This window comes from Aquarana catesbeiana, linkage group LG11 (genome assembly GCF_042186555.1).
Source record: "Aquarana catesbeiana isolate 2022-GZ linkage group LG11, ASM4218655v1, whole genome shotgun sequence".
Classification (NCBI taxonomy): Eukaryota; Metazoa; Chordata; class Amphibia; order Anura; family Ranidae; genus Aquarana; species Aquarana catesbeiana.
In genome coordinates, this window is record NC_133334.1 from 48,216,937 (window position 1) to 48,243,938 (window position 27,002).

General features: G+C 43.7%; 1 protein-coding gene across 8 annotated transcripts in view; it reads right to left on the reverse strand.

The window, feature by feature from the left end:
* Positions 1-27,002, reverse strand: part of PHF21A (PHD finger protein 21A) — a 213,077-nt gene that overhangs the window by 103,952 nt on the left and 82,123 nt on the right. For all 8 annotated transcript variants that reach the window (XM_073604273.1, XM_073604272.1, XM_073604271.1 and 5 more), the window contains exons 3-4: positions 14,569-14,601; positions 10,586-10,651 (exon numbers count right to left, since the gene is read on the reverse strand). In XM_073604273.1, the coding sequence (XP_073460374.1) occupies positions 10,586-10,651; positions 14,569-14,601 (99 nt within the window). The remainder of the gene's footprint in view (positions 1-10,585; positions 10,652-14,568; positions 14,602-27,002) is intronic.

Here is a 27,002-nt window from a genome sequence, read left to right on the forward strand (position 1 = left end):
ACACAGGGGCAACACGACTTCAACGCGACTTTTGCAACGCGACTTTAACCCGACTTCAACACGACTTGTGGATCCGACTTTCAATGAACGGGGATCCGACTTGGATCCCCGCCACTGTGTTTGGTATGAATCTTTAGGGGGAACTCCGCGCCAAATTTTAAATAAAAATCCGGCATGGGTTCCCCCCCCCCAGGGCATACCAGGCCCTTGGGTCCGGTATGGATCTTGAGGGGAACCCCCCTACGCCGAAAGGACGGAGTGGGGGGTCCCCCCAATCCATACCAGACCTTATCCGAGCACGCAGCCCGGCCGGACAGGAATGGGGGTGGGGACGAGCGAGCGCCCCCCCCCCTCCTGAGCCGTACCAGGCCGCATGCCCTCAACATGGGGGGGTTGGTGCCTTGGGGGAGGGGGCGCGCTGCGGCCCCCCCCCACCCCAAAGCACCTTGTCCCCATGTTGATGAGGACAAGGGCCTCTTCCCGACAACCCTGGCCGTTGGTTGTCGGGGTCTGCGGGCGGGGGGCTTATCGGAATCTGGGAGCCCCCTTTAATAAGGGGGCCCCCAGATCCCGGCCCCCCACCCTATGTGAATGAGTATGGGGTACATGGTACCCCTACCCATTCACTAGGGGAAAAAAGCGTCAATAAAACAAACAGTACACAGGTTTTTTAAAATAATTTATTAGGCAGCTCCGGGATCTTCTTCCGACTTCGGGGGTCCTCTTCCGACTTCGGGGGTCTCTCCGCCGTCTCCTCCCGGTGTCCGCATCTTCTGCCAGCTCCTCCGCTATCTTCTGCAGCTCAATTGCTAGCGGTGGTCCGGACTTCTGCCTTCTTCTTTTCTTCCAAAGATGTTGACACGACGCTCTCTCCAGCTGGAATGGTCTCTGAACGCTCCGCAACGGACTTATATAGGCGGTGACCCCGCCCCCTTATGAGGTCACTGTCCCAGGGCATGCTGGGGCTGTGCCGTCATAAGGGGGCGTGGTCATCACCCGGTGACCACGCCTCCTAAAACGTCACAGACCCAGCATGCCCAGGGACTGTGACGGCATAAGGGGGCGGGGTCACGGCCTATATAAGTCCCTTGCAGAGCGCACAGAAACCATTCTGGCTGGGGAGAGCGTCGTGTCAACATCTCTGAAGAGAAGAGGGAAGAAGATGATCCAGAGGTCCGGACCACCGCTGGCAAAAGAGCGCCAGAAGATAGCGGTGGAGCCGGCAGAAGATGCGGACACCGGGAGAAGACGCCGGAGAGACCCCCGGAGTCGGAAGAAGATCCGGAGCTGCCTAATAAATTATTTTAAATACCTGTGTACTGTGTTTTTTATTGACGCTTTTTTCCTAGGTGAATGGGTAGGGGTACCATGTACCCCATACCTATTCACATAGGGTGGGGGGCCGGGATCTGGGGGCCCCCTTATTAAAGGGGGCTCCCAGATTCCGATAAGCCCCCCGCCCGCAGACCCCGACAACCAACGGCCAGGGTTGTCGGGAAGAGGCCCTTGTCCTCATCAACATGGGGACAAGGTGCTTTGGGTGGGGGGGCCGCAGCGCGCCCCCCTCCCCCAAGGCACCAAACCCCCATGTTGAGGGCATGCGGCCTGGTACGGTTCAGGAGGGGGGGGGGGGGGCGCTCGCTCGTCCCCACCCCCATTCCTGTCCGGCCGGGCTGCGTGCTTGGATAAGGGTCTGGTATGGATTGGGGGGGACCCCCCACGCCGTTTTTTCGGCGTAGGGGGTTCTCCTCAAGGTCCATACCAGACCCAAGGGCCTGGTATGCCCCTGAGGGGGAACCCATGCCGGATTTTTATTTAAAATTTGGCGCGGAGTTCCCCTCAAGATCATTTGAGCACAAGTCGCATGCCGAAGTCGGATCATGCGAGACGGCCGATCCGACTTCAATGATAGTCAATAGGCTGAAGTCGGATCAAAGTCGGATCCAAGTAGTACAGGGAGTACGCTCTGAAGTCGGAGCGACTTCAGTAGTGTCTATTAAGACGCTCCCATGCACTGTAATGTGAATCTCTTTCTGGGGCGACTTGGGGCGACTTGAGGGCTTACAAGTCGGATCCAAGTCGCGGTAGTGTGAACCGAGCCTTAGGGGACCACTTTTTACTGTTCATAGCAGTTAGACCCGGGACACTAAAAAAGCACTACTGGGCTGTAATTAGTACTCAGATCAGGCAGTTTGGGATAAAATGTAAAACTTGTTCTGAGTTACCTATTAAAAGGCAGAATACCAGACAACTATAATTAGCAAAATAAGTCTCTGTTTCTTTCAGGAAAGTTTTTCTTTATTGGTTTAGTGATCACTGGAAACTTTGGAACAAATTTCAATTGCTTGCCTAAAACTGCCCTTTAAAAAAAAAAAAAAAAAAAAACAACTGAGTAGATGAATACAACCTACCAAAAGTTTATTTAAAAGGTGAGGATGCTGGGTAGGTTGCCTTGAAACCTGTCATAAGAGAACAACACTAACATGTCAACCTCTTGGGTTATATATATATATATATATATATATATATATATATATATATAATATATATATATATATATATATATATATATATATATATATATATACATATACATATACATATACATACATACATACACACACACATATATATATACACACACCACACACACACACACACACACACACACATAGTAGGTCTGTCCTCTCTTGTAACAATAAATTCCAATGTATTTGAATTTTGAAGTTGTAAAAATAATTGATGCGATACACTAATAGTAGCCTTAGCTGAAACATACAGTGAGGGGAAAAAATTTTGATCCCCTGCTGATTTTGTATGTTTGCCCACTGACAAAGAAATTATCAGTCTATAATTTTAATGGTAGGTTTATTTTAGCAGTGAGAGACAGAATAAAAATATCCAGAAAAACGCATTTCAAAAAAGTTATAAATTGATTTGCATTTTAATGAGTGAAATAAGTATTTGACCCCCTAACAATCAGCAAGATTTCTGGTTCCCAGGTGTCTTCTATAGAGGTATTGAGCTGGATTGGGAGCACTCTCAGAGGGATAACAATGACCCAAAACACACAGCCAAAACAACAAAGGAGTATGTGTATATATAATATATATATATATATATATATATATATATATATATATATATATATATTTTTTTTTTTATTAATATTACACACACACACACACACACACTGTCTGTCCTCTCTTGTAACAGTTAAGTCCAATGTATTTGCATATTGAGGCTGTAAAAATAATGAATGTGATACGCTAATAGCAGCCTTAGCTGAAACATAGAGGTCATTTATAATGGGCAAGTATGTAAATAATGCCCGATTACTTTATCTGCATAGTTGTTCCAGGTCAAAGGCACATCTAGGCAAATGGCATTTTCAGAAAGCGCTCAGCAGCTGCAGTATTATCTGTATTTCATCCCATGACAGATGCACAAAAAATGCAATTCCAGCCTCACTCCTTCACCTCTGGTGGGTCACTTGATACACCGGAGTCCTCGTCATTTCTTCCCTGAGCATTGAATAATCCACAACGATTTAAAGAGCCATGCTGATGTACGATCGGCACTATTCTCAGTATTGTACTACGAGCGCAGGGCGCCATTATGACACACCCCCAGGAGTTGTGTCCATGATGCTTTTGGTTCACAGCAAGTAGATTAAATGATGCAATGTCACTCCACCCAGAAGAGGTCCAGCGCTGCAACACAGTGCACTACATTCAGGGGATATTGCCCTGGAGAAGTTAAGCATTGCTGTGAACGTTGCCTTATTATTCATTATTAAATTCACAAATGCTGGGCTACTTATGAATTTTAAAAAGTGGAAATGGAAAAAAAAAAAGTAACACAACAAAAAATGCTGAATTTCCATTTGATATCACAGCAGCAGGGGAGCTGAATGGATGAAGTCGTACGTCAAGTTTGGTATGGGGAAAAGAGGCAAAATTTACACACAACAGAAACCCCAAAAGCTTGATTCAGCATTTCTTCATTACATTTGTCATTTCAAAGTCCCACTTTGTAGCAATCTGTTAGATAAAATCCTCAGACAATAAAACACACAAACAGTGGCAGGAACAAAACTTTGATATACAGCACTTGTGAGGTATTAAAAATCTTTTCATTCCATCTGGTACTATGAGGAGGACTACCCAAACCCTCCCCACCTCATCACCTCTGCTGACAAGTTAAACGTTCCCGAATTAAAGCTTTGCACAACGTTATTGAACTTTGTTTAATGTGGTAGAGCTAACTAAACCAGCCTTGCGAGAATAAGAATGTGTCAACTTTTCTTTTAAAAGCTGAAAAAAAAATTGAAACCACATTTTTGAACACTCTGTGTAAGACCCTTCCTTGTGCGGCCGTCTAATTTAAAATAATAGAGTGTATAAAATCCTTATATAAAGTGAGCAAAAAAGGATTAGAGTAAGGGCCAGTTCACACTAGAATCTCACATTCCTGCGCATTTCCCCTGCAGTGAAATTTTACAGCCCATTCATTTAAATGAGCTAAAAACGCACTACTTTTGAAAAAACACGCTGCAGAAAGTTGCATGGTACAGGGGCATGGTGTGGTGCCCGCAAACACACTGCATTTGTGATCTGTATTTGGGGTGCCATTGATGCAGCACCCGCAGCAGATCACAAAGGCAGTGTGGGAAACGCACACGGAATGTGAATTTCCCACATCACATTCTGGTGTGAACCGGCAGCCCTAATGAACAAGTGCAGCAGAAAAGGTAAACAAAAGTCTACTGTACTATAGAGCGCTAATATGTATCAGAGGTAGCAGTCCTTCCTTCATCAGGAGAACTGTCAAGTTGCTAATATTTGCTTTATGTCTACTAGGCCTTCTTGCCGGCCATACTAACAGACATTGCCTGACCCATCTGCCTAACCTGTGCTCCAGCCAAGCACAGGAGCACAATGAAGGTATTATACAGAATATGATGGTGTAGCGCTTATCCAAAAAATAAATAAAAATAAAAAGTGCCCTTTAAAAAGAAAGATCTGAGAACACATAGGAAGGAGCACTACACCATTATATTCTATATTGTTTTAAGCACATGTATAGGAGAGTGTGTTAGGGTAGCAGCAGCTGTATTAAAGCAGTCTCTCTCTCTCTCTCTCTCTCTCCAGGAAGGGAGTGAGTCATAAGAGGGCCAATGAGAGCTGCAGACCTGGAGGTGTGTGTCTGTGTAAATCCAGGAAGTGAACAGGCAGCAGCATCAGCTGCCCACAGTTAAAATGGCTGCAGCCAGACTCAGTGGAGGGAGATTTCTGCAGCATATTTGGCAAGTACAGAATCACAGTATATATATATATATATATATATATATATATATATAATATGCAAAGTGGTTGGAGGGAAGCTTCAGAATAGCAAAGATGTTTTTATTACAAATTATGTGAGCAGATTGCAGTTCCTCTTTAAAGTGTTACTAAACCCAGGACCCTGCTATCACTATATCTGGTCTCCTACAGTACACAGAACATGTAAATGCCATTATTTTAGTAAATATGAACAGCTAAATACCTTTTCTCATCAGCAGTATTTAGCAGTCCTGTGACGTCTATCAGTGTCCAGCCGAGCACTGGTTAAAGCTTGTAGGAGGAGTTTTCTGACTGTCCTTTAAGAATGCAAGACTCCAGACCCTCTGTCTGGACAGTGCTGATTGGCCCTGTGCTGATCACATGCACTCTCCCAAGAAAAAAAAAAAAAAAACCTCTAGCAATACACACCAAACTGAGCATGTGCAGCATGACTCCATAGACTCGTGTTATCAGGAAATTATCTGGGGGCAGTGGAAGGAGGGGAGGATCAGAGGAGACAGGATCAAGCAGCCTTTTTACACAATGGGGAGGATTAATTAGGTTCCACAGTGAGTATAACAAGCATGCTTTACGGCATATACAGACTGATTTTACTGTTGGGGGTTTAGTAACACTTTAAGTGTTCACATAGCAGCTCACAAGACACAGGTTACTTTCATTACACTGAAGGAAAGAAGAAAGAAGTCCATTTTTTTTTTCGAAGCTGAAACAAATAAAAAATTCTATAAAACACATTTGTAAATGCTTCTTGTGTAAGACCATTGGGTGGCTGTTTTTACTTCTTAAAGTTACATTAAACCCATTTTAAAAAGTTCAGACTTATCATCAGCAAACCTAACAATTGAAGTAAAAGTGTATAGCTTACATGAAAATAAATATGATTAAAAAAAATAAATAAATATTTTTTTGGGCTGCTATAAAGTTTGGTGATGTAGTGCAGTGCACTTGCTCCCCACTGTACAGGAGCAGAGGGGGAAGTCCTGTCAGAGCCAGGATTGTTGTTTTTCAAGCATACCAGGTACACATGTGGAAATGCATACAGATGTGAACACAGCTAAAAACAAAAATCTAATTTTTTTCCCCGTTTTAAAACTTCTGTCAGATGTTCACTGCTGTCTGTGTCCCCATGGAGGAGATCCACTTTATGTGTCCTGGTAACCAAGACTAAAAGCGAGGGAAAAAAAATCTAAGATTTAGAGTAGTCACTACAAGAATTTTGAATGGGGCATAGATTAAAAATGGGGACACTACCTAAAAAGGAGATTTCCCTCACTTGTAAGTAAATTGTCATTTCTGTTATGTTTACAGGATTGGTAGTCGTCAAGCAGATTCATTTGCTTCATTATGACTTATTAACCTGCACTAAGTATGCAGCTAAGGACTCCTGAACCAGGTCAGACTTCCAGAGATTGCATGCTTGTTTCGGGTCAGTGGTTTAAAAAGGTACTGAAGCCAGAAGGGCAAAGAGGCAGCCAAGTAACTAGAATATTTAAAAAGGAGGAGATCACCACTGGTAGACATATCTATATTCCAGAAGATTTAGTTTAAACTTGATTACACACACACACACACACCCCAAATCGTACATATAAGCATATCCTTGAGGACTCAGGCAATGTTCTACATGACAGATTGTGCTTTGCTTCTGGCATAAAAGTTTGTGAAGTATTTTCAATGAATTTGGAATCTAGTGTCTGAATTCCTGTTCACCGATCAGTTATAACTTCATGGCCAACCACTCCTTCTGCTGTCAAAAACATCCCTAACCCATCGTGGCAAGGCCCTACTAGATTTCTGAAGGGGTGCTGCGGTTCCTGGTACCAAGCTGTCAGTAGCAGATCCTTAAAGTGGAAGTCCAGGCTAAAACTAAAATCCCTGCATCTATAGCCACCAACATTCTAACACTAGTGAAAAAAATAACTAAGCATAAAGATAATGTGACTGCTAACAGGTAAGTAGGCAAATAAAACATAAAATCATTGTAAGTCCATAAGTCCATTAGGGTTCAATACACTATGGTCAATGGCGGCAGCTGTCCTCAGAGAAAGCCTGCTCTGTAAACAGGATGAGAGAAAGGGAAAACAAAGGAAGCACCACCATGGTGTAGTATTAAAGTACAATTTAATGGCAAGGTAAGCAATGACACTCACAGGATAAAGGTTAAAAACAAGCTCATCTGTATGTGGTATCCCTTCGTGGCGTCCAAGGCAAGTATCCACACGTTGTAGAGATGTCAGGGGATTCGCTGCTGGTCCTGTGGCCCCCAGGATGTCAGTCGGAACCAGCGTGGAATGCGGGGAAGTGACATCATCAGAAGCGGAGGGGCATCAGGGAGAGAAACCATGCTGGATAGGCAGAATGGGCAGGCTCCATTCTGCCTATCCAGCACGTTCTCTCTCCCCAATGCCCCTCCACTTCCAGTGACGTCACTTCCCTGCATGGATACTTGCCTTAAATTGTACTTTAATACTACACTCAGGTGGCGCTTCCTGTGTTTTCCCTTTCTGACATTCTAACACTAACCTATCTAGCCCTGAAAAGAAAAAAAAAAATCAATATACATACCTTTTTCTGCAGTCGATCCAACCTGATATCCAGCAGCAGAAGCTCTGCAGAGGGCATGGCCGACAACGGCTGTGAAATGAATGGGAAGTCGCGTCACCCATAGACATACTATGGGGCTTCCATTGACGGACGTGTCCTCTGCACCCGCCTACACAGCGAAGCCGCGGCTGACAGCTCAGTGTGGGTTCAGAGCTTCCGACGCTGGAGATCGGGTCGGATCGCCTGCAGAAAATGTATGTATACTGATTTTTTTTCTTTTCAGGGCTAGATAGGTTAGTGTTAGAATGCTGGTGGCTATAGATGCAGGGATTTTTAGCATGGACTTCCACTTTAAAGCAGAGTTCAGGCTGTTCTTTTTTTAAACACCCATGTTTTTAAAACACCTACACATATATAAAATCAGGATGAGTACTAACTGTAGGTTTTGGTAGTCTTTCTCTGGTTAAAATACATACTTAGGTCTGCCCTGTGAGCCCAATCCCATCTCGAGTGTGGGCACCCAAAGCCCATTCGTTGCTTCTTCCAGGGTATGGCGCTCATGCATGCGCATATCGTAGAAAGCGTGGCACACAAATACCGCGATGCGGTAGGCAGAGGATGCCCACTGGTGTCTGTGATTGATTAAACTCATATGCCAGCAACCAATACGCAGCCGCCGGCCGAAAAATTATGTACCTTGCCGTGTCAAGGAACAGCGGCAACTGAGCATTGTCCCGCGATATAAAGGTACATATATTGGTGGGAAAAAATAAAAGAAAAAAGTTCTCAATGATAAATTATGCAGTAGTCACGCACGCAAGGGGAAAAAGTTTAAAAATGTGGGTGGAACTCCACTTTAAGTCCTATAAGTTATGAGGTTGGGCCTCCATGGATCAGACTTGTTTTTTCCAGCATGTCCCACAGATGCACGATTAGATTGACATCTGGAGAATTTGGAGTTTATATCTCAAACCCCTTGTGTTCCTCAAACCATTTTTGCAGTGTGGCAGATACATTATCCTACTTAAAAAGAGCACTGTCATCAGCGAATACCATTTCCATGAAGGGGTGTATTTGGTCAGCAACAATGTCTAGGTAGGTAATATATATAAAGTAACATCCACATGAATGGCAGGACACACAAGGTATCTCAGCAGAACATTGCCCAACACATCACACTTGCCCTCTTCCCATACTGCATCCTGGTGCCATCTCTTCCCCAGGCAAGTGAAGTACACACACACCAGATGATCCACACAATGTAATAAAACGTGTTTCATCAGGCCAAGCCTCCTTCTTCCATTGCTCCGTGGTCCAGTTCTGATGCTTAAGTGCCCATTGTAGGCCATTAAACATTTTTGCCAGTTTGAGCTCCAGTAGCTTTTTTATTGGATCGGCATGCACAGGTCAGCCTTTGCTTCCCACATGCATTAATGAGCCTTGGCTGCCCATGACCCAGTCATTGGTTCTCTTTCCTTGGACCACTTTCTGAAGTTTATGGAGTTTCTCTGACCCAGTCATCAAGCCATTACAATTTGGCCCTTCTTTAAAGTTGCTCAAATCCTTATGCATGCCCATTTCTGCTTTCAACAAATCAACTTCAAGGACAACATGTTCGCTTGTCAACACGCAGAAGAGGGTCTTCTAGCCAATAAAGGCATCTTGCTGCCTTCACTCTTAGGCGGCAGTTTTAGGGCTCATTCACACTATATGCAGTGACCAGTCTTTCTGCACAAGAGCAACATGCCCCCCCCCCCCCCCCACTAGGGCTCCAGTCCCACCACAATGCAGTAAAAAGCAGAAACATTGAACTTTTCCACAGCACAGCTCTCTGCATGTTTCCACTGGTTAATGCAATAAAAAAAAAAAAAAAAAAACACCTTCGATGAGGTGTAATTTTGTGACACTTCAATAAAGGTTAAAAAGAAAAACCAACGTAACCTGTGTGATGTGCTTAAATGTTGCTTTACATCCCTCCTTCTCATCAAAGCAAACACCAGCCTACAATGTAAAAGGGGCTGGTGGGAAGGGGCAATAACTTTTACATAAAATGCTGATTTATTTCTTTTTTTTAGCGCCGATCTAAGGAAGGTGTGTTGAAAGCAACGTTAAAGTGACAGTGTCCCTGGTGATCAGTTTATATACATGTCCTCTGAAACGTGACTATTCCATTCTTATTTACAACAGCAGAGAGTGTAAAGGGATCACAGCCCAACACTATTCATAGAGGAAACTAATTAAGCATTTTAAAAGACATATATATACGAATGAGCAGTAAGATGCAGGGAAGGGGTGGCGTGAGGGGTGGGGGGTGTTAAATGTGTTCCTTAATAGTGAACAAAGCAGAGAAGTGAGCCACGAACAACCTCTTTGTGTTTATGTCAAACAAAGGACTGCTCAGTCACACTGAAAATCGGCCCATTATTGGAGAAACACTTTGCACTTTTCATAATGATGCCAATTTATTGAAGGAACACCTTTCACTTATCATAACGCAAATTTCTACATGACTGAAATAAAAGGCTTTTGAAATAGAAGAGCAAATAAAACTGCAACTCTGTTAAAAAAAAATAAAAATAAAAACTGCAAGGGATAGAAGGCTACAATGCCTTACCCATATTAAACACTGCAATAAGGCGTAAATCAGTTTTAGATAAATTTATCATTACAGATCACAACAGACATATTCTTACCTGCTTTTCGCTCAGAGATGTGATTTTGGCTTGGAGTTCATGAAGCTGTTTTTTCAAGTCTGCATTCTGCCAAAAGTAAAAAGGAACATGATTTCAGGTGGTTTATGTCACAAAGTCATAGTCACAAGAGTCTCAGTCAGAGATGGGACAACATAACACAACGTGGTAGTAAATAGTCTAGCCAGCTTTGCTAAATGACTGTCATGGGCTTTCCCTGTATATAAATATATGTAAATCCAAATCACTAAAACATTGTAAGAGTCAAAATGGTAATGGCAATTCAGAAGCGTTTTTCAGTCTCTTTTATGCCCCGTACACACGGTCGGATTTTCCGATGGAAAATGTCCGATCGGAGCGTGTTGTCGGAAATTCCGACCGTGTGTGGGCTCCATCGGACATTTTCCATCGGATTTTCCGACACACAAAGTTGGAGAGCAGGAGATAAAATTTTCCGACAACAAAATCCGTTGTCGGAAATTCCGATCGTGTGTACACAAATCCGACGGACAAAGTGCCACGCATGCTCAGAATAAATAAAGAGATGAAAGATATTGGCCACTGCCCCGTTTATAGTCCCGACGTACATGTTTTACGTCACCGCGTTTAAAACGATCAGATTTTCCGACAACTTTGTGTGACCGTGCGTATGCAAGACAAGTTTGAGCCAACATCCGTCGGAAAAAATCCTAGGATTTTGTTGTCGGAATGTCCGAACAAAGTCCGACCGTGTGTACGGGGCATTAGGCCTCATGCACACGAGACGCTGTTAAACTCGCGTTCAGAGGTAGTTGGACACTTTTTTCAACTGCCCCTGAACCCATTCAATGTTATCCTATGTGTCCATGTACACATTCTCGTTTTTTTGGCGTTTTTAGGCTTAGTTGTGTTTAACCTAGTTTTTCCAGAAGCAAAAAAATGGGTTCAGACGCAAAAGTTTTCCACGTTTCAGACGCCAAACGTGGCTAAATGCAGCTAAACGGTGGTGCCGCGTTTGCGTTTATAAGTGTTTTTAAAGGAACCCTATTTGAAATATGATGGTAAACTGCAGCAGAGAATGACATTTTGCAACCCGACTTTGGGGCCCCATATCTAGGGGCAACTTGGTGCTAGGAACCCCAAATTTGGTGTGTAATAACACAGAAACTAGCACGACAACATATCCAAATTTGGGGTTTCTAGCACTAAGTGGCCCCAAGATATGGGGCCCCAAATTCGGGTCGCAAAATGTCAAACACTTTTCTGTAGCAAAGAATGACATTTTGCGACCCAAATTTGGGGCCCCATATCTTGGGGCCACTTGGTGCTTGTAGTGCTAGTTCCACTGTGTTCGCACACCAAATTTGAGGTTCCTAGCACCAAGTGGCCCTGAGATACAGGGCCCCAAATTTGGGTTGCAAAATGTCATTCTCTGCAGACGCAAACGCGGTAAAACGTGGCTAAACACAGCAAAACAGGCGTTTCTAAACGCCGGTTTCCGCTTTTAAAAACATGTGTTCAGCAGAGTTTGCATCGGCGTCTCGTGTGCATGAAGCCTAAAGTGTATGTAAACCCACACCTTGTAAAACAATCCATTCAGTTTAAAATAGAAATGAAAGGCAAACATTTGTGTATGTGTATACATAAAAAAAAATAAAAAATAAAAAAAAACACACACACAACCCTATCCCCCCCCCTTTTTTTTTTTTAATAACTGATCACATTCCCTCTGTTCTCAGCTGCATAAGAGCTACGGGAGCTGAGCGGGGGGGGGGGGCCAGGGTCAGGATATGTCTGATCATTGGAGGACAGCAGGCTGAGTTCTCAGCACAGCTAGAAAATGGACCAAGCTGTGCTCTCATGCCTAGTGTGGTCCGCTTTAAAAAGGAAAGCCCAGAAATTGCCAGGAGTACCAGGGGTTTCACATAAAGGAAGCAATACAAAGAACAGTAGACTTCTTCATACAAGTACATGGTACAACAGGCACAGATCAGGAACAAATGCTGGGTTTACATATTCTTTAACTGAGCAACTTTCATCAAAATCTTACTAGGTGGTCCTGCCATGAAGGTCCTTGTTTAGTCATTTCCTGTGTCCCAACTGCGCTCCTGCACAGTTATCCTGTCACATGCACTTCTGCTGTTGACCACAAGGGACTGTATCAACACACATTTGGCAGACATGGTCCATTGTTGTCACCATCAGGAGGCCAGCCCCAACAAATGCAATATCAATGCTGGGGTGCAAGTAGAAAAGAAGTTTCTGCAAAGAGGCTGCAGGACATCAGCGATGAGATGCAACTAAGCATGTTTATGATACACACAGTTTTAACAAACAAAATGCCATTCATTAGACCTGGTTCTTACTAGTGTTTGCTTGAGTGGCACAAAATAGCATGACAATGGAAATCACATGGTTTTCAATGGAGCCCGTTAACATCAATGCAGCACAGCATGGCACAATTTTGGAATAGGGTCCAGTGCTATTTTAGTGTAATTCCAGTGCGATTTTGGCCCCCACAGACATTACAAACCAAATCCAAAATGCAACGAAGACGCACTATATAATTGCACTGAAAAAATTAAAGAAATCGCAGCGGCAGTAGTGTGAACCCAGCTTTAGTGTTTACATGTACTTTACATTTGATTTGTAACATAAACATTAGATATAAATGTAACTATGCACAAATCAAAATACAAAAGGTTCATAAGCTTATACATTTTGAAAGCTGGGAACAAAAAAAAACAACAATCCCTTAAAGCGGAATTCCACCCAAAAGTGGAACTTCCACTTTAAGCACTCTTCGTCCCCTTACACATTTTGCATGCAATTTTTTTTTGTTGGGGGGGGGGGGGGAGTGGGTACCTAGTTGACAGGTACTTCCTGCTTCCGTCGCCTCGCTGCGACTCCTCCTCTCCCCCTCCCTCTCTGCATTCTTCTGGGGCACGTCACAGGTCCCAAAAGATTGCCTGGCCACTAAGAGCACAGCACGACGTGCGCACCCAGCTGTGAAGCCGCAAGCTGTCACAGCCAGGTGCCCACACTTGCAATGCCAGTGCCAGGGAGGGGTAAGGGAGTGGAGCGAGGCTTTGGGCGGCTGCACCGCTGGACCGTGGGACAGGCGAGTGTGTGTTTATTAAAATTCACCAGATACATTTTTTGTAGCTGCTGACTTTTAATAAACTTACAAACGAGTGGAACTCCACTTTAAAAAAACAAGCTGGCAAGTCCAAGCCAACCAAAAAACCAAAGCCGGCCATAGATGGTTTGAATCTCAGTTGGTTCAGTAGCAACGGTCTGAGATTCAAACCATGTATGGGCAGGCTGATTGTACCCAAGTCGATCCATTGATCGACTTGAGTACAACCAGCATGTGGGATTTTTAGGATGCCGGTGGAGTATTGCCAGTGGCTATAACCGCTAGCAATAATCACTGTGTTCTACCGGCTGGGACCCAACTCCCCCCCCCCACCCTGCACTACACCCACTGGGAGAACAAAATCAACGCTGTCTGTTTTGATGGGGGGAATCTAGCAAATTTTCTTTCCAAGAAAATTGTATCATCTATGTCCGGCTTAACATATAATTAGTTGCCATGATGGGTGTTTATTTTGCTCATTTTAAACTTATCTTGACAGGCCACACTGCTACAACTAGCAGGCCCCGGACTGGTATGCTACTTTATTAGAATCAATGAACAGGACTGTTCCCAAATACAGTTTATGCATGTGTATCATTCCTGTTCTGACATCCTTGGATAGAGCTTAGCATCGTAAATACATAAAGCAGTCACATCCTATGCGAAATACTCTACACACCCAATTATGTGATAAGGAAAATTATCCCGTCCTTACCAATTCATCTTCTTTCATGGTGTCTGATTTATACTGACTGGTACTGACTTTCAGGTTATTTTTATGTATAATGCCGCATAAAGTGAAAATTGAAAGACAAAAAAATTATAGTACACTTTCTTTGGCTTCATTGGTGACTTAAAACGCACTTACCTGCGGATCCTGTTTCATTTGAGCTACCAGTTTCTGCAAAAGAAGAAGAAAATTCTCTGTTAACATTTTAGATCATTTATTTTAAAGCATAACTCCACTTTTGTTGAGGAAAAAAAAAACCTTCCCCACTGGGTGATCTATTTACATTACAAGGATTTTAACAGAAATAACAGATTCGTACCTTTTGTTATTCTGAAGAAATCCCTGTGTGTTTGTCTGTGTCCATGTGGGAAAGTGAATCTAATGGGAGTGGTTTCATAATTATCAATCAGCTGCAGCACCTGCAGGGCTCCAATGAGGAAAGCTGCTGGGTCTGTGCCCCTTTAGACGCGATTTCCTATTGGGAGTATCTCAACAAAAATGAAATTTTTGTTGTAGGGGGTGCCTGAAATCTGACTTCTCTTAGTGCAGACGTGAAAATCAGTGAGCCAATCACACAAGCAGGAAATGATGTTTCTGGGGGGCGTTCTGTAAACACTCTGTATACAGAACACCTCCAGGTAGCCATATTGCATTTTCAGAAAATTACAGCGGCTGATTGAAAAGGGAAGGTCATTTTTAATAACGTTCAATTACAATATGACTTGTGTTGCAATTGTATATGCTATATTTTTTCTTTATTTGCGATCCCCCCCCACACACACACACGTAAATGGAGTTACCCTTTTAAAGCTGAAATTCCGGTATGATCAGTATTTCATACTTCTATTGGTCCAGCTTGGCAAAAGTAAGTATTCATATCTAATACCAGATGGACTGCTGAAGATGCTGAATGTCTTTCCCTCGCAACACTGACCACAGGGCGGTCGGTCACTCGCTCAGCACAGCTGCCACTGAGAGAAGGCTTTCTTTTTTTTTTTCAATGAATACAAGGTGTTTTCTGATTGGACAAGATGGGGATCTTAACATCACTGCCCCTCCTCTCCACCTAGAACTGCGTACCATGAGTTGCGGTGGTGCAGAGCAAACGTTCAGAGGGGGAAAAACCCCATCAGGACTCAGAAGATCACTGTAGCGCCAACTACTACATTGATTTTTCCTGAGCGACCTACCAGATCTGCTTACTTACATTATGCCAAGCTGGACCAATGTATATATGCGCAATACTAATCATTCCTGGTGTCCAGCTTTAAAACAAATCAGACTGAATAAGTAGCATTGCAATCAAAAATGATTTTCACAAGGGAACAAAACTGTGTCATCTAGACCAGTGGTTCTCAACCCTGTCCTCAAGTACCCCCAACAGGCCATGTTAGCAGGTTCTCCTTTATCTTGCACAGGTGCTTTAAATCAGTCAATGGCCTTGTATTTTGTACAGCTATTTTATCTAAGGCTACTTTCACACTGAGGCGCTTTATAGGCGCTACAGCGCTAAAAATAGCGCCTGTAAAGCACCTCCCCTGTGTCTCCAGTGTGAAAGCCTGAAGGGCTTTCACACTGGAGCGGTGCGCTTGCAGGACGGTCAAAAAAGTCCTGCAAGCCGTATCTTTGCAGCGCTGTAGGAGCGGTGTATTCACCGCTCCTAAAGCGCCCCTACCCATTGAAAACAATGGGGCAGCGGCACTTTGCGGGCTGTTTTAACCCTTTTTCGCCCGCTAGCAGGGGGGTTAAAACCGCCCCCGCTAGCGGCCAAATAGCGCCGCTAAGACAGCGCTAAAAGTAGCGCCGCTTTACCGCCGGCGCCTGCCCACCCCGGTGTGAAAGTAGCCTAAGAAAAATTTGCAAAACACGGCTTGTTGGGGGTACTTGAGGACAGGGTTAAAAGCGGTGTTCCACCCAAAAAAAAAAATTTAAAAATTAAAAGCCAGCAGCTACACATACTGCAGCTGCTGGCTTTTAACAATAGGACACTTACCTGTCCTGGAGTCCAGCGAAGTCGGCACCACGGCTGATGTTTCCATCAGCTGTCGGGTGCTGCTGTCGCTATTGTGGGTAAGGGTACCTGGCAGTGTAGCCTACTGCTTATGCACGAGGCCCCACTCCTCTCTCCTACTGGCCCAGCGACAGGGAGAGGAGGAGGGAGCCCCGCTGTGATGTCACGGGCCACAGCCTGGACTCCCGGAAGTGGGAACAGGATACCTGTCAAAGAGTCCTGTTAAGACTGTCCCCTTCCCCCCAAAAAGTGCCAATTGTAGCACTGGAGGGGGAGAGGAGACAAATGAGTGGAAGTTCCACTTTTGGGTGGAACTCCGCTTTAAGAACCACTGATCTAGACAATGCTCTGTTCCTGCTTTATGCTGCTCACCTATAAGACATCACAGACTCTGCACCACTTTACATCATACATCACCCCATTACAGGGAGTTTATTTAAACAAATATATACAAGGCCTCATGCACATGGGCAGAAAAAGTTATGCCTCTTACACTCTGAAGTTAAGAAACAAAAACTAAAAAAATTATTTTACTTTAGTAGTTTACTTATACTCATGTACATGAGAGTATGGGTGTAGAACCATAAATTTCATACGCCCGTGTGCATAAGGTCTAAGGCTTCTTGCACACTGTACTGAAGTATGAGCATCAGACATTCTTGGTAGAAAAAATGCGAAGGTGGGCTGTATATTACTTGTGCGTATTTGTGATTATACACACACAAATATACAAATTCTTCTAGCTTTATTGTGTGGCATATGCGTGTATTTGTGCATATACATGCCAAAATACATTACAAGCAACTCTGATTTCTTCTAACTGATCTTTATATGCAGCACATGTTTACGCAGGTTATTACTTCCCAGAGAATCAGCATGCATCGTTTGAAACAGTAGGTAGTAATGTGAATAACCTTATTATACAGGGACTACATTTTTTTTCAGGGCTTGCTCACACCAAAAATCAGGAGGATAGAAGTCAATATGCACAAGTGAGGGTTAGAAAAAAAAAAGGGGGGGGGGGGGGGCAACGTTTTGGTGTCTCCATTTATAACAAAAAAGCTACCTCACTTCTGGAGACGTGAATAGCGCTGTATTTCTATGCAACGTCCAGGAAGCACGGTGTGATTACTCCCTATCTGAAATCGGGAGGTTTACAGATGTCAGAGAAAAGGGGCTCCCCTGAACAGTGCTCTCACACACCGAAAATGTGCTTACAGGAGGGCAGAGCATAGAGAAACCTAATTATGAGCCACTGCTCCTTCCCTATGCAATCAGCACTGTGGGGAGGTGAAATTACTCCATTTCCCAATTCTAACAGAAAAAAAAGTAACATTCTCCAGGCTATGCAGTGTGGCAGGTATTTCTAACACACAAAATTGGCTCAACAATGTTATAAATATGTAGGCAAAGCAGTAATTACAGTATAATGATACTTTGTATTAGGCTGGCCAGAGAGAAGCCAAAACATTCAGTTTTAAGTGCATGTCAGCAGGCAGAAAAAAACCTAAATACACGGAAGATATACCTGTATATGGGAGCTGTTTCACCTGCCAAAGGATTTGTATTCGTCCCTTCAGTCCAAAGATTTATACAGTCCTGCCACACAACACAACCCTGCCATGGGAGGGGACCTGATCATTCTTTCCTGCAGTTTCACTATCACATAAAGGTCCCCCCCCCTCCAATCCTGTGACTGAACACAAAAGAGAAGCAGTAAACGGATGATCTCGTCTTTGTCACTCTCCTCCTAACAGCATGCTCCGTGCAAAGTAGCAAACCTGCCTTTCTTTACTGCTTCTCTCTAACTCTCTTGAGCTCCGTTGTACCGACTGTAGGAGACTAAAGACAAGTCAAATTGAGGTACTTTCACCACTTAAAAATACAATTAACAATGTGTTTAAGTTTACAAAGCTGTATTTTATATCTGCTTGGAGTTAAACAGCAATTATATTGACCTGTGATAACCAGTTTTGTAGAGTGCATATACATGGTAAGAAGGGGAAATGCACCTAGCTATATACAAAAGACAATTAAAAACAGGTCTAGTTTCAGTTTAACCTGGAAAGCCTTCATTCTTCCATTTTCATTTATTCATTATAAACCTAAAATGATAGGAGAGGTTACCGTCAGCAGGGCCTGGCACATTCAGCACAAACCTAAAGAGGCCAATGCTGGAAAACCTTTCAGCAGAGCCGCTCCAGACGGGACGGAACAAGTGTTCCAGGAAGCTGCAGTCAGCATGTTGAATGCAATGACTCCGACAGACACCAGTGCACCAGAACAAGAAAAAAAATTAAATAGGCCAGCAGAAACAAATAACTGAAAGCAGAGTGCACCTTCCCTGAATGTTACTAAGCTCAGATTAACCCACATTTACAATATTTTATTCTGGATCTTAAGAAGGTTCACCCATAAAATTAACATGTTGCTTTTTTTTTTTGTTTTAACATATCACTAGATTTATTTAGCAACAGTGCAATAAAGAAATACAACCCTAACATTTCACTGTAGGTAGGGACAGAAGGCCAACTACATTTATTTTATGTGTGAATAAACACAAAAGGGAGGCCTCCGATTATGTGTCTTCAACCATGCTTGCCTCGTGTTCTTTTTACATGTCTTAAGGTGTGCTGCCAGCACATTCAAATCTACTGGCTGTATTAACAAACCTTAGCTCACGATAACACACAGACCTTTAAAAGTTTCAGCCTAAAATCATGGAGGAACAATGAGGCCTGTTTACATAGCGCTCTACTGTCCCTCAATAGGAACCAAATCTCCTCTTTTGTGGGCAGGTATACAGCTATAAAAATGTACTGTTTAACTACCAAATGTTTTATATCATGCTAAACTTTTTATACAACCTCTATATCCTTGTGTTCTGTAAAAAAAAAAAAAAAAAAAAATCACCATAAAAGGAAAAGTAATGGTGAAAGTCACCTGTGAGTTTAAGGCCCCTTGTACACAGGGTGTCTAGCCGTTTGTACCTGTACCACCCTGAAACACAAACTCCAGGATTGGATGCACAGTGTCCAATCTACGGCAGGGTAAACACTGTACCATATGGTGCAAACATTCAGGGCCCTATGCATTCAGAGACGAATGCCTGGAACACAAGTATTGAGTTCTGGGCATCCATACCTGACTGCATAGAGCCCTAAAAGCAAATACCACTCGTAGGGCTGGGGAAAAAATCGATTTGAATCTTGAATCGAGTTGAGAGGTGAAATCGATTCAAATCTTCAGCAAATCGATTTTTTAGATTTTTTTTTTTCACCACGCCGGTCCTGAGGAGCTGCGGGCAGCAGTTTTTAGGCGAGGCCGGACGCCGCAGACTAGGTCGAAGCCGTGGCCTTGCCTAAAAACTCCTGCCCGCAGCTCCTCAGGACCGGCGCGGTGGCCATCAAAAAAAAAAAAAAAAAAAAGCTCAATTCGAATCGTGAATCGAGTTTTTTTTTGTTTTTTTAAAAAAAAAAATTTTTTAATTTTAAAAATCGCAGATTTTTTTTGGGAGAAAATAAAAAAAAAAAATCGCCCGGCTCTAACCACTCGGTACAACGTTCAGCCTCGGCCAACTGCACCTCGGCAGACAAAAATGCACATTGCATGCACAGCAACTAGACACCCTGTGTGCAGTGGGCCTAAGCATTATTTTTTGCCAATTCTTTGTGGTTTGTCTATCTGGAGGCATGGCAGGAGTGTGTCCTTTGGTTTCGTATTTCGCACATTCTTTCTCAACTTTAAAAGCCTTAAATGGGTAAGTTCACCTTTACAGAAAATCTAGAAGGTGAACCTACACTGGACCCCCTCCCCGGTCTCGCTGTACCTGAATACCACAATTACCCGCTCCGACACATTTGGTCGCCGCTTCTCTGGTCCGGAGGGGGGGGGGGATTTGAAATCCCCGCGGCTTAATCATCTAAAAAGTACCTTGTAAAGTTACATATAGGAAGCATTCTAATTGGTCAGTGCCGACCAATCAGAACACGCATAGCCCATCCTGTCAGCACTGAAGAGGAGAAAGCCGCTGGGATTTCAAATCCTTGGATCGGTAAAGCGGCGACTCGATCTCTCAAATCGGGCGATCGCAGGACTCCGGTACAGCAGGACTGATGGAGGGGGGGGGGGGGGGGGGTTGGTGGAGATGGGGCCCAGTGTAAGTTCACCTTACCATAGATTTTCTGTAAAGTGAACTTATCCTTTCAGGTTTTTCACCTTAATACATTCAAGTGAAAAACCTTCTGTGCTACAGCTTCTTCCCAGACCCCAACTTTTTCTTACCCAAGCCCGATCCAGCGATGTACACGAGAGCAGTGGCTCACGCTGCTGTCTCCCTGCTCATTGGGCAGATAGCAGCAGGAGCCATTGACATGGGAGTGGGGGAAGAGGCCAGGTCCCGCTGTCTGTGTCAATGAACAGAACAGCAGGGCTCGGGAGCAAGTAGCATGGATGCCCCCATGGAAATCAGATTTCCGTGGGGGCGTCCGCTGATGAGGAGGAGCCTGGAGCGCCGACAGGGGACTTTTATGCAGGACTTCACTATATATTCTTAATACTGACATGCAATTGGGTACTATTATTTCCTACAAGTCAATGTCAATGCTGTATTTTGCAGTGTTGGTGAGCACAGATCAGTGTGTGTGTACACACATACACACATAATCCAGACTTGCTGCTGTTCTTCACGTTTACTCCTGCATATGACTGCACTGTGGTTCCAATAGCCAGCTCTTATGTCACAATTGTATCCTGTTGTGATGTAGGGCTGCCACTCGCCCAACTAATTAAATTCAAAATACTAACAATAAGTTACAAAGCCATCCACAACTCTTCCCCCAGCTACATCACTAGCCTAGTCTCAAAATACCAACCTAATCGCCGTCTCCGTTCCTCCCAAGTCCTCCTGCACTCTAGCTCCCTCATCGCCTCCTCCCATATCCACCTCCAGGACTTCTCCCGAGCCTCGCCCATCCTCTGGAATTCCCTACCCCAATCTGTCAGACGGTCTCCAAATTTATCCACCTTTAGGCGATCCCTGAAAACTTTCCTCTTCAGAGAAGCCTATCCTGCCTCCATCTAACAACTGCACTATTTTCTCCATTAGCTCATCCCCCACAGCTGTTACCCGCTTATATAACTTGACCCTCCCTCCTAGATTGTAAGCTGTAACGAGCCGGGCTCTCCGATTCCTCCTGTATTTAATTGTATTGTAATTGTACTGTCTGCCTTCATGTTGTAAAGCGCTGCGTAAACTGTCGGCGCTATATAAATCCTTAATAATAATAATAATAATAATAATAATAATGTAGGGGGGCCAGGGGACATAATCGAAGCCCACAGAGCGGAACAGGCATCCAAAAGTCCCCAAAGTGTTCAATGCAAAATATTCTTCTGCAGGCTTAGCTCTGCAACAGAGTAAAGATGTGAGGTGCAGTATTCCCTCATCTTACTGCAAGCCCACTAGGCAAATGGAGTATTCTGCAGAGTCTGGTCACCCTAGATGACAAGATTTCTGCCATTTACACATTAGTTCTAGGCTGCATAGGCATTAGGTTACATACTCAAAAACAGGAAAGATAATTATTCACTGATACCAAGCAGGGGATACTTCCTTACTTAAAATAATGAAATCTGGTACTGCTAATTTATACCCACGCTAGGTTATATTTTCTTGTACTTCAGGATAATCTTTAGTGGGATAGGCAGAGTAAATGGGTTTCCATTCTTCTGAACAAAGCATCAACCAATAAACAGAATCCATGTTGACACAGTTTGTAGGCGACAACTGATCTTTTAAAAGTGTAGTAACTGTGCTCTTCCTCCAGATGTCACTGCTGCAGCTGCCATCAGGACAAAGTATCTGGGTGATGAAAGACTTCTACAAACTAACTACTTTGCAAAAGAGATGCATGAAAGTACAATTACTGTATGTTTGTAGTTCTTGTTACTCTTTTTCTGGCCTATGCTCATGAAAGTGCTATTTTAACCACATAAAATTCAAATACAGATTTTCCTCATAAGTTTCTTTCATGGGAATTTCACAGTGAGAATACATATAGACACGTACACACGTGATAGGTAAATTAATTATTGAAATGAAATATACAATCTTATTTTAAAAGTGGTAATAAAGTTGTCTGTAATAAGGCTTACCTGTAGGTACAGTGAATATCTCCTAAACTTGCACTGTTTAGGAGATATTCATGCCGCTGCAGGCAGTGATGTCACCGGTGCATACACACTGAAGGGACGGCATACCCCTTCCTTCAGAGCTTTGTGCCGCGGCCGTGACTTCCGCTCGCATGCACAGGAGTTACATCATCGCAGCTCCACCAATCAGACAGCTGCAGCGCACGAACCCGGAAGGAAGATCGGGTGAAGATGGAAGCCCTGTCAGCAGTGTCAGCGCATTGCTGGAGGGCTTCATTCTAAGGTAAGCATTTGATAATGTGCTAGTATACAATGCTTTTTTTTTTTTTTTTTTTTTTTTTTTTAATTTTAAAGGCTGCAGCTTTCTACCGATTAAGACCCCTTTCACACCAAGGCGCTTCAAAAACGCCCTAAAACGCCTTAGCGTTATTACCGCGTTTTTACAGAGTTTTAGGGGCGTTAGCGTTAAAATTAACACAACGCTGCAGGCGTTTTAACAAGCGTTTTTCAAGCATTATTGAAGCTATCTTTCTGCTTGCATGTTTATCCTTTGTGAGATCATGTAAAACAAGCAGTGTCTTGTTTTACTTCAAATCTTCATTTTTCTAGGATTATTCTTTTTTTTTTGGCACTTTAATTTTGTTTTTTGGCACTTTGATGGTCTGTTTAATCATTCTGACCTTCCCACAAGTTCAGTCCTGTTGTTGTAGATGCTCTTTTCTGCTTGCATGTTTACCTTTTTGTGAGATCATGTGAATTTTCTACAGCTCAGAGCGGATTATAGGTGCTATTCAGGCGTTTTTACAGCGTTTTCAATTTATTTCAATGGAGAGGGGCGTTTTTGAAGCGCTTTTTTCAACGCCCAAAAGCTGCTCCAAAGATGCTGCTTGCAGGACTTTTCTCAACGCCCCGCCAGCGCAACACCTCAGTGTGAAAGGGTCCATTGAGATGCATGGGGAGCGTTTTATGAGCGTTTTATTTTTAGCGTTTTAATAGCGTTATTTTTAGCGCTAAAACGCTGCAAAAACGCCTTGGTGTGAAAGGGGTCTTAAAGTGCAGGTTCACTTTTACAGAAAATCTGTAAGGTGAACTTACACTGGACCCCCTCTCCATCCCCCATGGTCCCGCTTTACCTGAGGCCGGCGATCACCCGCTAGGAGACATTGTGTCGCCGCTTTACCGGTCTGGGGATTTTAAATCCCCCCCCGGCTTTCCCTCTTCTTCTCCCCCACTGACCAGACAGGCTAGGGTGGGTTCTGTACATACCTTTATGAGGTACGTTTAGGAGATGAAGCCGTGGGGGATTTCAAATCGCCAGCCTCAGGCATGTAAGTTCACCTTACAGATTTTCTGTAAAAGGTGAACTTACTCTTTAAAGTGGTTGTAAAGGATGCATTAGAGCCCATTCACACTTGAGCGACTTGTCATATGACTTACAAGTCGTACCCCATGTTTTCCAATGATACCCATTCATATATGTGTAACAAAGTCGTAGCGACTTCAATTAGTTCATGCACTACTTTGGTCAGACTTTCATGCAACTTGAGGACCATAGACTAATGTTAACCCTCAAAAGTTGCATGAAAGTCATACCTGAATATTTTACATGCAACAGTCCAACTTTGCAGAGGAACAACAAGTCACACCCAAGTCTCACCCATCCAAAGTTGCACTCTAAAGTTGTGCAACTTTGGAGTCATACAAATGTGAATGGAGCCTTAAAGTGGATGTAAACCCAATGTCATCCTTTCTAAACTACTGCCATTGGGGGTATCTATAAGGATATACATGCCTCCTGCATGTATCTTTACCTGTCAAATGTCTGTTATGAGACCCAAAAAACTGCATATTCTGTGGGTGGGTCTGTTGTCTGGAGCTCGGTGGGTGGAGTTGTGATGTCAGTAGACTCCCCGCCCACCTCTACACTCCTCTTGTCAATATGCATTTTCTCCTGTGTATTTCTTACACTGAACTTCTGCTATGATCTCTAACATCCAGTGAAAAGACAGGAAAGTAACCACATGACTTCCACACCTCAGCATGATTTGGCATGTTGAACAGCCAATCCTTGCAGAGCTGCTGAAGAAAGGAGTGGGGGAGGGAATTAATGCATGTCTTAGGCTGTAAATCACCTGTTACTCACAGCAAGGGGGAGGATTTGACAAAGTTTTTCTCTGTTTAGTTTATCTCACTGAACAATAAAAGAGGATTGCTCAGAGCTGGATTAACTGTGGCAAAACTGGGCTCAAACGATAGCAAATCTTATACTCTACATTTTGACATCGAAAAAAAAAAACATTTCAGGTTTACATCCACTTTAAGGTAAAGGCAAGAAACCTTCCAAACTTTACTTCCCCTCCAGCTGCCGCCCCCCCCCCCATACTTACCTGAGTCTGATCTCCATCCAGGGCTGTGCCAGAGCAGCATCACTGTTCTCACTCCTCACTGGACACGGAGACAGCAGTGGGAGCCATTAGCTCCTGCCGCTGTTAATTAAATCCAGTGATGAGGAAGTAGAGGGCAGGGCTAAGCCCTGCTCTGTGGGATTTACTAAAACTGGAAAGTGCAAAATGTGGTGCAGCTCTGCATAGTAGCCAACCAGCGTCTAACTTCAGCTTGTTCAATTAAGCTTTGAGAAAAAAGACTGGAAGCCGACTGGTTTCTATGCAGAGCCGCACCAGATTTTGCACGCTCCAGTTTCAGTAAATCAACCCCACAGAGCCCAGTTCGGGAGGCAAGACTGCACCTCTCTTCCTCTCTCAATGGGGGCAGAGGACAGCGCCAGCAGCTGACTCAAGAAGAGGAGGTTCAGGGCCACCCCATCGAATATCATTGCACAGAGAAGATAAAATAAAACAGGTTTGTTATTTTAAATACCAAAAACAATAGCCTTTAGTACACCTTTAAAAAAAGATATTAATATATTTAAAAAAAAATGAAAACAAAGCCTGCATTTAAAAAGTACAACTATGACATGGATGATGAAGACTGGAGCAAGGTAGTATCGCCTAAACTATCAGACCGCCTTACATAACTTTTACATCCTTCATCAAGCCCATCTTAACCCAGTTCACCATGTCAGATACCAGCAGAATCAAAACCCCTTTTTCCTGTGTGTGCCCTTAGCCCAGGCTCATTCTATCATTTGCTACGGGTCTGCCTATTATCTGGGGAGTTTGGACACAGGAGGTGAAATTTCTGCATGACACAATGGGTTCTCCACTAACCCTCAATCAAGCCGTCTATTGAGCAGTACATGGTCAATCTGTGGAAGGCCTGTGTTTTCTAACTTTAAAAGAGAAGCTAGCCATTCTTCTGGGGTCTGTCTGTTAACCTGTGCCTGTTAGGACTTTTCCCTGACATGGACAAAAGTTCATGAAAATCTTTCTACATGAAACCTTTTTCCTGCTTGGAGAATAATTGTTGGATGATGGCTGCACCCCCCACAGCTGCTTCCTGGATTCAAGAAATTACTAACACTTTACCTTTTAAGAAATACATTTATGTACATGGAGGCCACCTTTAATAGCAGGGGTCTTCAAACTGCAGCCCTCCAGTTGTTCAGGAACTACAATTCCCATCATGCCTAGTCATGTCTCTGAATTTAAGAGTTTTACAATGCCTCATGGGATGTGTAGTTCCGCAACAGCTGGAGGGCCGTAGTTTGAGGATCCCTGTTTTATAGTATCTCTGCCCCACGCTAGATTATGTTAAAATTTGTTCAAGGATTGGGGTTTTTCCCCATTGGGCCATTGGTCAATTTAGTATACCTGTACAGATAGTTTGAGAGACCCTATAACCTACTAGGTCTTCTCTTATTTACTGTCATGTAATAGATCTCAAACAGAACCAGAGAAATTTCGAAGCTCAACTTACCGACCAGCCTGCTAACCAACCAAAATTATCCTAACAGTCTGCGTTAAAACCAAGGGTTTAGTTTGCACACATTTGCAAATAAATGTGCAAGCTACACAGAGCCCCATCAAGGCACCCCAGCATTTTCTGTAGTCCCCAACTCTAACTTTAAAGAGTCTCCACAGTGGAAGCACATGCATTCTGATGGATAGGTAGAGGGCAGGTGAGCCAGAGGGAGCCCACTACTCCTTAAAAAGGCACAGGGGCACACTAGACACCCCGCACATAGCACCATGGCAGCATTGCTTGACCAATATACTAAAAATACAAACAAATGGCCACTGCCCCACCTATAACTGGCCTATGCAGCAAGGAGCACTAGAAGGGCAACGCATATGAAACTAAATACTGGGGTGCCTTGACGGGGCTCTGTAGCTTATGCGTGTATTTGGAAATGTGTGCAAACTAAACCCCTTTTTAAACGCACACTGTTAGACAGGACAATTCAGTTGGTTAGCAGGCTGGTTGGTAAGTAGAGCTTGAAAATTTCTCT